Raw genomic sequence first — 11,293 nt, 5'->3', positions numbered from 1 at the left:
GTTATTCCCAATTTTCTTTTGGGATACCAAGAGCAAATGCTACGTTCTGTTTTCTCCGTATAGTTTTAAAACGCGCAAAAATTTTCCTGTATTAGCAGGCACAACCCATAAGAAACCCGAGTATCTCGAGATGCGCAGAACGTATGCGCAGTAACAATAGTAGGCACCGTCCTTAATGTCACTTGGAATAGCCAAAAAAAAATACAGGTGTTGATATAAACATCAAAATAATGGTTCAGCTTTGTTAACAACAACCCTACTAGTGCACAGAAACTGGTTCCATTCTTCTTTGGCTGCGGATGGCAAGGATTGAAGTGGATTTCAACTTGAAAAAATTGGCCATTTTTTTTCAAGTTCCTCAAAGGTTTATTGGAAAAATGGCTGAAAGCTAATCATAGTTTATTCTTGGTCGGAGAAATCATTTCATATTTTCTTCCCGGTGCTCTAACAGCAATTTCATGTTAGAGAAGAGGTTCTTTGTCAAATATTTCAGCATTTTTACTAACATACAGCAAAATCTCCGTGACAGTTCCCCTTTACAAGAGGGGTCCACTGGATATAGGTTCATTTTGCAGTAAACGTGGGGAAAAAATCAGAGACACAAGCTGGTGTCGGCTTTGTGGGCCTTTCCGAAAAATACCATAATATTCTGCGATGTGCGGGGATTGCCCCGCATTCAGGAAATGTGCATAAATTTGCATACTGACAGTGAAAGAATTCAAGAAAAAAATTCTGCGGTTTAATACCAGTTCCCAGTTATTCAAAGCCAGATTAAGCTAATCCTGCGTTAACGTGAACTTTGATTGGAGTTTAATTACTTATCATTAAGCATTTTTCCAAACGAATTTTTCCCTTTGGATTTTTCTTTAAAAGCAGCTTTTAAAAGTATTTTAACGCACGAAATGAAAACCTCGGTTAACTTTTAATCGCGGATTAGCGATAATAGGTTTTCGAACAACCGGACCAACATACAGTCGAACCTTTATTAAGCGGCACCGTATTAAGCGGTCACCCTCTATTAAGCGGTCAGTTGTCAAAGTCCCGAAAATTACTTCCCTTAATTACTGTAATCCTGACCTGTATTAAACGGTCACCTCTATTAAGCGGTCGCGGTCACCCAAAACTAAGTCCCAACAAGCTGATTTCTAAATATCTTGACCTGTTTTAAACGGTCACTTTGTAAAAGGAAACCACTTAAATATGGTAAAAAAATAGCGTGCCAGGCAATTGAGTTTCTAATGAGCTGCACAATCGTGGCGTTAATGTTTTACTAGTCCGTTTCAATACCATGCTCTCCTTTGTCATACCATTTTATCGCCGAACTTTCATAATCAAGTAAGTGATGTATTCTGTACAACCTGTATTAAGCGGTCACTTAGGCATTCCCCGAGGGTGACCGCTTAATACAGGTTCGACTGTACCACGGTGTAAGAATGATGTGTTATTCAGTGAGTGACACTGGCATACTGGGATAAAGGAAATCCGAGTGCTTCTATCAGGAGACGAACCTAAGACAATAGCCCGTTTTACAGTTAACAAGTTTTCATTTACATGTCAAAAGCCCTGAGGTTTCTATCAAAACAAAGTCAATTCCACCCTCGCTTTCGCTCAAACGCCAGGTTACTAAGCACAACTGTAGAGTGGGATGCTGACACACGTGTCGCGTGTGAAAAATTTCCTTTGAGCGGAGAACTACAAATGATTGTAGAATTACATGATCCTTGAATACGAGGCTTAACTTGCTTGTTGAATATTATGGTACTTTTTTGGAGACGCCCATGCAGTTGTTACTGTACATAGAATGATAGAGGAGACGGTGAGTAAAGCCGCCGTTACACGTTGAAACTTTTAGCTGAAACTTGTGTGCAACGGCGCTGCGAAATAAGTTTCAGCAGGCGTTGCGCTGTGTAACATGGTCGGTTTCGTGAAACTTTTTCGAACTTCCGTTGCGAGACAAGTTTCACGAAAAGTAGAACCGCTTTCTACTTCTGCAACGGCTTGCAACGGTCTCAGTGGTGAAAAAACAAGAGTTTCACCGTGTAACACCACTTCGTGAAACTGGTCTCGTTCGCCGTTGCACACAAGTTTCAGCTAAAAGTTTCAACGTGTAACGGCGGCTTAATGTTCGCCTCCAACGGGCAGTTATATGTACATCCTACATGAAGGATAAAATCAAGGCGAATGTGAATACATACCCACAAAAATATGTAAGCCTTTATATTTTGTCTGTCGATTGTTTAATAAAATGAAAAGTCCCTTTGGGATTGCAATAAATGTCTTCTTATTTTGTACAGTGCAGTGTTAGACATTCTCGTCCCCAGAGCCGCGTTCCTTTTGGCCAGCGGCTCTGGGGGGTGACAATGAGTGTTAGTAAGTAAACATTTGATATTACGCATGCGCGTAACGCCTAACCAAAAAAGAGGCTGAAAGATCGAGGAACCTTGGTAATGTTCGAATGACAATGTTACTTTATACATTGTTATTATAACATTTTATGTCCTAACTGAGAAAATGGGTATTTTTTCATGAAATTCCAGATCTGATATGCAGCGAGGTATCGATCTTGCAATCAATCAATCAATCAATCAATCAATCAATCAATCAATCAATCAATCAATCAATCAATCAATCAATCAATCAATCAATCAATCGATAAAATTCGGTAAATCTGATTTGATTGATACCAGTTGTATCGATTAATCGGTAGAAATCGATGACACACTCGTTTCGTTTATCGCTTTGCCGTATCTTGATTTTTCCAGATTTCATCTGTTTATATTGAATGATTTTTTTGGTGCCAATGACATCAGCTCATCATTGATTTTTGTGCAAGAAATGACAATTGACTTCACGCAGACAGTACCTTTTTTTTCAACACGGTGAAGTCAATCGAAAAATTGATAAAGTTTGGTAAATCTGGTTTCATTAATATTGATTGTATCGATCAATCAGTAGAAATCGATGACACAATTCGTTTCGTTTATCGATTTATCTTGATTTTTACCGATTTCATCGATTTGTATCGAAGATTTTTTGCAAGACTTTTGAAGATTTTGTGCAATAAATTAACGCGAATTTTTCGATAAGCATCTTGCTTTATTTACTGCGATTTTCAAGTTCTGCAAACTCGCACGTCACATTTCTGAATTTCAAACCGCGTTTTGGCTTCCGTCAATAAAACCTTCCTTGTTTCTAAGTTTTTTTTTTAAAGCCGAAAATTTGGGTTTGAAGCCTAACTAGACCCTATCAATTCAAAAAATAGTGACTCTGAAGAGCCAATAGAGGAGTCATGAACTAATAAGGTTTTGTAATGAAATAAAGGTGCTTTAAAACAACAATGTGAAATAGCGTGCATTAAATTTACATTTAATGTATCTTAATTAAAATTAAGATACATTAAATAAACGCGAATTTTGTAAAATCGCGTTAATAAAGTGCATTGTTAATTTCCTATAATAAGGTATATTTACTCTTCCATATATAGATATGTCTCGAGACGACCAAATGTTCAGTGTCTTTTTAAGTTTTGGCAATTTTTCAAAGAATATTTTTTTCATCATATGAAAAATATACACCCAAGGAGTAGACAGGCTCATCACTTAATTTTAGATTTAGAATGGAATCCTTTCTCTGACTCAATGATCCCAGCCAAAGTATTTCTGATTTAGATTGATTTATTCGAAGACCAGAACAGTTTTTAAATTGTTGCAGCACTGAGATCAAAGAGCTTGTGAACAGACCGAATATCTTTAACAAAAACAGTTGTGTCATCGGCGTACTGGGTTATTTTTACAGATTTATTTGGATCAATTTGAATACCTTCTATTTCCTTTGAGCGTTTAATTACTTAAAATTTCTACACCAATAACAAACAAGATCCCAGAGAGTGGTCAACCCTGCCTGACACCTCTGCTTAGATTAAAATGTTTGGTGGCAAAGCCATTATTCAAAACACAACTTGATATGTTATTATACAAGACTGTGATCCATTGTCGTAATTAAGGACCAAAGTTAAAAACGTCAAGGCATTTTTGAAGGTAGCACCATTCAAGAGATGGGAAGCTTTTTCAAAATCAAGAAAGAATGCTATGCCTGGAATGTTTTTCTCTTTAGTAAAGGACATCACGACTGTTATGATTCTGATGCTCTCACCTATATATCTTCCCTTTACATATCCTGTTTGATTCGGGCTAATTTAATCGTGGGTAAGACTTTTTCCAGGCGTAAAGCTAAAGCCTTTGTGACAATTTTGTAATCGTTGTTCAATAGGGAGATTGGTCTCCAATTTTTGAGGTATTTTTTGTCTTTGTCTTTCTTCGGTATTAACGATAATACCGCGTTTTTGTGAGATTAACATGTTACCATTTTCAAAAGCATAGTTAAAGCTATCAACCATGATGTGACCAAAGGCATTCCAGAAGTATCGGTAAAATTCAATACTAAAGCCGTCGGAACCAGGTGTTTTATTATTCTTAAATTGTTTCAGCGAACTGGTAAATTCCGCAACGGTTAGCAGCCCTTCACAGGTTTCCGCTTCTTCAAGTTTGAAAGTATTCAGACCGTGAAAAAGGTGCTCGAGATTGGCAGATTCCGCACAGACATTTTTAGCTTGATAAATTTCTTTGAAAAAACGTTCCTCTTCTTCTAAAATTTGTTTAGGCTCCTGAACTACGTTACCGTCTTCTTTCGTTAACGAGGTTATGTGTTTGCTCTTGTGGTTTTTTTTTCCAGGTTGTAGAAACATCTATTTTTCTTTTCCCCGAATTCGTACCATTATGCTTTACTACGTGTCATTGCTCCTTGTGTTTTCCTGGAGGGAATTTTTGCTAGTACGCCGATGCCGGCCTGAACTTCTCCTTACCAGAAAGCCGGTCATTCTTCCGCAGATAAACCATGATCTACACTGAACCTCGATACTGTTTCAACAATTGTGTCCAGGAACGCGCAAGTGGCAAGATTGTGGCATGTAGGTTATAGCAAGACTCAGTCTGAAATGTCAGCCGTCTCCTCCCCCTAACCCACAGGGGTGCCCCGTGTGGGTTAGGGGGTTTTAGTGTTCTAGTGTGGTGGTCACGTTTGCTACGACAAATAATCGGTCAATTAAATGCAGAAAAAAAATAGAGATAAAACATGGGGATTTGGCCAAAGCGAATTACACAGAGCCAAGAATAGTGTTAATTTTTTCATTTTGTGTAAAACAAGGGATCTCTTTCGTTCCTAATCATAAATATACGTTAGCCTTCCAAACGGCCTTGAATAATTAATTGCTTTTGTAAATAGAAGTTAAAATAGTGGTTATTGATGGGGCAGATCAAAGGGGCAGTCTGGTTGAGTTTTAATGACGTAGCACTTGTTTATAAAAGATAAAATAATAACTCCAAAAACTCGTCAATTTCCTTTCCATTTATCTACGTTATAACTATCCTAAATTTCACCCAAAAAAAATCTAAAGGATTTGTCGGGCTTCTAATTACTGTACACGGATTTTAATGCCTTAAAACCAATTCTTTCAACAAGACTACCCCTTCCCCCCGTTACGTTAGATAAAAAATTAGCCAACGCAGCTCTCATTTTAAATCTGTGAATGAAACCACTGTCTTCAAAATGCAACTACTCAAAAGAAAACTCATTTGCAGTTCTTCCCTACACTGAAATTTTGCCTGCTAAACAAACATGTGCTAGGCGTTCCAACTTCGCCCACCGACTAAAACTCGCTCCCGTCCCAGGCTTCGTGCGGACATGGAGACTTCGCTTCAGGCCTCTCGCGGTAAACGAGGTAAGAGGGAACGCGTATGTACTACTTTGAGTGGTTCTGTAGGCGCAATACTGAAGTGCAAACATTCAGTGGGAGCAGTTGAATAGCACAAGACATTTCAAAGCGTCCATTACACAGGACGTCGAAGTTGTTGACTTTTCTCCGTGATCCTGTTCTCTATAAATATTAACATTACGAGAGTGAGGTGCATGTTCTTCCTCTAAGTAAGCTATCTCACTCCATGTTGCTTAGTAAAACTAACGGCTAGAAAGAATCAGAGAGGATGGTCAAGTACGCGATTGTCTTAACTTTAACAACACATTACAGCACGCCTACACCTAAGAAAGGCTCCATGGCTCGTTATGCCACAAGACGGACAAAGACAAGACAGACAAAGATTCCCAATGGGAATCGCAGCATTACTTTGGCACAGCAATCATAACGACTGTTGCTAACATTTGTTTTGGTCGACTCTTCCTAGCCTTTTATTGTTAGCCAGGTTGTCTTCAGGAGCCCCAAAAAGTCCAAATATCCGAAGTCTGTCTGCACTGTGGCGCTATTTTGATGCTTACAAGGCGGTTGTGGCTCTTGAGTCTGTGGATGAAATCCTAAAGTGAGACCATTCAAATGAAAGGTACTGAGCAGTACTTTCTTATGGTATTGTTTATTATGCTCACAAGGCGGTTCTGACTCTTGACTGTGTGAGTGAAACGGTTTGGTATGGCCATTCAATGAAAGCTATTTATAGCAGAATGTTCCTGTAGAATCAGGGTTTATTCTAAATTGTGTCATTGCGCACTTACCCGGCAAATAAAAATGTATCAACGCGTACCATTTGCAGTCCGTTAATCGAGCCAAAGGTTTCACCAGCGTAGTCTATCTTCCTTTCACAGAAACAGTTAACAAGTGAATGGCTTTTTTGCTCCGTAGTTTCAAACAAACCTGAGAAAGGTTGCACTACATATTCAAGCTACTATCGCAGCAGCTTGTAAAACATTTCACGCCATTAACCTAAAAGCATTGCTGCAAATAAAGCCGTGTATATCTTGGGAAGCCTTTTGCGGCAAGACGCTGCCTAAAATCTCCGAGGAAGCCAATTTCTAGAATGAACCCTGACTAGTGAAAATTACACTGCAGAAAGCAGTTATAGTCTGTGGATGAAATCCTGAATTGGACCATTCAGATGAAGGCCGTCGAGAAGTATTTTCCTGTGTTGCTGTACAAGATTGTTTTCATTATAAAAGCTTAACATATTTCCATTCGCATAAAAGGTATTGAACAGTACTTTCGGGTCATTGTAAACGTTTTACAGTATATTACAAACGAAAAAAAAAAAAAGGAATTTCTTTATCACTGTCCCGTTTTGGCCACTCTGGTGCATAAACAATGACCGTAAAAAATTCTGAGCCAAGACTAAAAATTCTGTTGTCTTCTCTTCTTGGCTTCCATGGCGTCCAGAATTGGCTGTCTTTTTGCTTGATATCTCGCCCTAAGTCCTTCAATTTCTTTTTCCATTTCCATATCCAGGCTTTGCATTCGACTTTGCAGTTCCTCACATGGTAGGGAACGCAACTATGAAGCGAAACGAGAACACAGTTACAAATAGCAGACGTTCCTATTCTCACTTTACTAGAACAACACCGACCCCATCCCTAAGATTTTGGTCTCGTCTGCGGTTGCGGTCCTTGGAATAAATGAACACTTTCAGGGTTACCACATAGGAGCAAAAGTTTCCTAAGTCAAAATGTACAGGATGATTGGAACTTTCGATCACGTCAATGCAATCCACTCAAATAAAAATATCAAGAGTGCTTTGTGATACTGCATTAGATGTCGTGCAACTGAACATAGTTCTGTGATGTGGCTATGGATGAAATCCTAAAGGACCCTAGTCAGCCTCCACCATTTTCGATGCCATCGAAATTATTGATATTGCATGGTGAAGCGAAATCTTATTGCTTTACGGTAAGTTATGTTCCTGAAAGTATGTTTCATTATCTTTAGTAGTTTCACAGTGATTTCGTTCATTTCGACATGCTCCGAATAAAATACAATAGCCAAACTCTCGCATAAAACAAAGGTGTGGCTGACCAGGGCACTGTGACCATTCAAATAAAAGCTACTGAGCAGTACTTTCCTGTGGTGCTGTTTATTATGCTGTACAAGGTGCTTCTAACGTTTGAGTCTGGATGAAATCCTGAAGTGTGATCATTCAAATGAAAGCTACTGAGCAGTACTTCCCTGTGGTGCTGTTTATTATGCTGTACAAGGTGCTTTTTGAGTCTGTGGATGAAATCCTGAAGTGTGGCCATTCAAATGAAAGCTACTGAGCAGCACTTTCTTGTGGTGCTGTTGATTATGCTGTACAAAGTGGTTTTAACTATTGAGTCTGTGATTGAAATCCTAAAGTGTGACCCTTCAAATGAAAGCTACTGAGCAGTACTTTCCTGCGGTGCTGTTTATGAAGCTGTGCAAGGTGGTTCTCACTGTCAAGTTATCTCTAGAGTGCAATAATTTAAATGAAATAGTTCTTGTGTTGTTTCGTTTTGTTTGTTTGCTTGCTGTTGTTGATTTTTTCAGTAAAAATAAACATGGCATTTTGTTTTCGGGGCTCTCTTTCGTAACGTGATTTCGTACTTACAAACTCGAAATCAGGGGGGGCTCCCTTCTTGAGCTTAAAAGGATCCTCTTGTTTCGCACCCCTAAGAAGCCCCCCGGAATCTTCCTCCGAAGAGCCATTGGGACCGGAGTCACTTCCTCGTCCTCCTGCTTCGAATATTCTGTCAAAATGATCCATGAACGACGGACGGTAGTTTTGCTTTGCGTCGCTGTCCAGTCCTGTTGAACATAACAAGTCATTTATTGTTTATTACCTTATTATAGGAAATTAACAATGCACGTTGACAACGAGAAGAAAATTTACGTTACACTAAATTAACGCGAATTTTTCAAAAGTTAGGTTCACATACATTAAATTAACGCGAATTTTTCGATAAGCATCTTGCTTTATTTACTGCGATTTTCAAAATTCTGCAAACTCGCACTTTACATTTCTGAATGCCAAACTGCGTCTTGGCTTCCGTCAATAAAACCTTCCAAGACAAGTGCACGGATGTTTCTAAGTTTTTTTTTTAAAGCCGAAGATTTGGTTTTGAAGGCTAACTAGACCCTATCAATTCAAAAGATAGTGACTCTGAAGAGCCAATAAAGGAGTCATGAACTGTATAGGGTTTTGTAATGAAATAAAGGTGCTTTAAAATAACAATGTTGTAAAATAGGATGCATTAAATTTACATCGACATTAATTAAGGTACATTAAATGAACGCGAATTTTGTAAAATCGCGTTAATAAAGTGCATTGTTAATTTCCTATAATAAGGTAGTAACATTTACAGAAGCTCTACATGAAGTACGAAAGGTTCACACGGAAAATATATTTTCACCGATGCAGGAGGGACGGGTTGGATTATACTTGCATTTTCTTTTTTTCCCGTTTATTTTTAATTCTCTGCAGGAAGTAGTGGTCATTTCACGTTGTTGTTTTGCAGAGGACGGAAAAGAAATGCACCAAAATATAAAGCGCACGTGTAGAGCGATTGTTTTTGCTCATTAAACCTGTTGTGTTGCGGCGTTGTCGTTGCTTATGCTCCCTACTACTACAAACGAGTGGAGTCGCGGAGGTGTAGTTGTTGGCGTGTCGGACTTTTGATCTGACGGTCGGAGGGTCGGTGGTTCAAGCCAATTGCTATTAAACTTAGTTGACTACAAATAGTTACTTAGGCTCGTAGTGCGACTTTATGCAACAATAAATATATATATAAAATTGTCTGTTTGTCTGTTTGTTTGTTTTCCCCCCAAAATATGGGCCTTGCGAGAACTAAAGCCTGGTTTACACGTACGACGCAAGAATAAGCATTAGCACAAGCATAAGTACAAGGATGTTTACACGTGCGATAAGCATAAGCATAAGGTGACATACGCAAGCGCAGAAGCATAATAACTTGGCGCAATCGCGCGGCCAGGCTGCCTTTTGGCACGAGATTTGATTCCAACATAGCGGAAAATGGCAACGCATGAGTAACTAGAATGTACGCTGACAACATGTCACTGTTTTTCAGTTTCCGTTCCTTGTGCTTATGCTTATGCTAGCGTCGTCCCGGTTTACACGTACGGCGCAACGACGCAAGCACAAGCACAAGCACTAGAGAATGGAAATCATTCCATTCTCTTGTGCTTACGCTTGCATCGTTGCGTCGTACGTGTAAACCGGGACGACGCAAGCATAAGCACAAGCGCAAGCACAAGACGCTTATGCTGGCGTCGCACCGGTTTACACTTAGGTTTCTTGTGCTTGTGATTGTGCTTATGCTTGCGTCGTACTTGGAATCTTTGCGCGGTCATGACGCTAGTACAAAAGAAAAATGCCCATATTGATATGATTCGTCATAAACCTCAAACTCAAGAAGCAACCCATACTGAAGGCGCGCGACACGGAAGGAGGAGGGGGGGGGGGGGGGGGGCGTGGTTCGCATGGCTCCCTGAATCCTTAACCTGATTTTGAGCCCAAATACGGCATTTTACAAACACGTTTTAAACCTGGGGCCACTTTTATAAAACGTTTACACCTTCTGTGCCTTGCTATTACACTGCACATGCAAAAAAATGGACTCGGTAATAAACATTCTTTGAAGTCTCAACGAAGATGATATTGAAATCGTTTTTGAACTCTTCACGGAGTCTCCTGTCGTGTGCGCATGTCAGACTAAAGCCCAAGTCTAAAACTTTTATTAAATTGACCCCTGGGGCCCGTTTCTCCAAAGTCCCGGTAGCTTACCGGGCCCGATAAGGGTCTTTGGTGATAAATGTTTCGTAACAGAAGTCCATTTTTGTTAGCTTTGAATACTAAATTTTAAAATCTTATAATTCTATGAAACCATTGGCCAAGTACCTTGTCTGTAATCGCTATGTAATGGGCGGAAAGAAATTTAAAAATATACTTATCGGGCCCGGTATGTTACCGGGACTTTCGAGAAACGGGCTCCAGGGTCACGAAAATCTATAACCCTGTTTAGAGCTCTACTTTCAATGCGTTGCAGAAGCGTCATGATTTGCTTCTTTTCTCTGCGTTTTAGTTTGTTTGGGGTTGGACTTGTTCCAGGATATCACATCTAAGAGGGGGGGGGGGGGGGGGAGAACTGGTTAACCCTTTCAGGCCCTAACAGTGATAAGCATCAAATTTCTCCTTGTAATATCGATGCTTATTCAACCCGTGAGGTCATGAGAATTAAGGAATATGATCACCCAGGACTCTTTGATCATCATCCTCTCTTGTCTTGATATTTTAATAACTTCTCCCCAGTACTTTTATAAGAAAAGTATGGGGACGAGATAGGAGAATTTCTACTATGATATTAAGGGTTAAAGGGTTAAGAAGGTGCCTACCAATTCAAAGGTATTTTTTTTGGTTTACGAATATGCGAGAAAAGACGATCTCAGCAAGTGCAATTGAAATCCAAAATTGGGGGTAACCATGCATTT

General features: G+C 39.5%; 1 protein-coding gene and 1 long non-coding RNA gene across 2 annotated transcripts in view; one reads left to right on the top strand and one right to left on the bottom strand.

Annotated features, from left to right (window-relative positions):
* Window positions 1–1,825: 1,825 nt before the first annotated feature.
* Window positions 1,826–7,166, top strand: LOC146461505 (uncharacterized). The gene is made up of 2 exons (XR_014857414.1): window positions 1,826–6,542; window positions 6,597–7,166. It is a non-coding gene; the product is annotated as an uncharacterized LOC146461505 (long non-coding RNA).
* Window positions 5,170–11,293, bottom strand: part of LOC146461504 (serine/threonine-protein kinase 3-like) — a 29,631-nt gene continuing 23,507 nt past the window's right edge. The window contains exons 13-14 of the mRNA XM_085086924.1: window positions 8,397–8,593; window positions 5,170–7,327 (exon numbers count right to left, since the gene is read on the bottom strand). Of these exons, the coding sequence (XP_084943050.1) occupies window positions 7,169–7,327; window positions 8,397–8,593 (356 nt within the window). The 3' untranslated portion in view covers window positions 5,170–7,168. The remainder of the gene's footprint in view (window positions 7,328–8,396; window positions 8,594–11,293) is intronic.

The sequence above is a fragment of the Pavona decussata genome, unplaced genomic scaffold, assembly GCF_977016875.1.
Source record: "Pavona decussata unplaced genomic scaffold, jaPavDecu1.1 SCAFFOLD_198, whole genome shotgun sequence".
Lineage (NCBI taxonomy): Eukaryota > Metazoa > Cnidaria > Anthozoa > Scleractinia > Agariciidae > Pavona > Pavona decussata.
The sequence above is the reverse complement of the archived record's forward strand: the minus strand, read 5'-3'. Positions and strand labels throughout refer to the sequence as shown.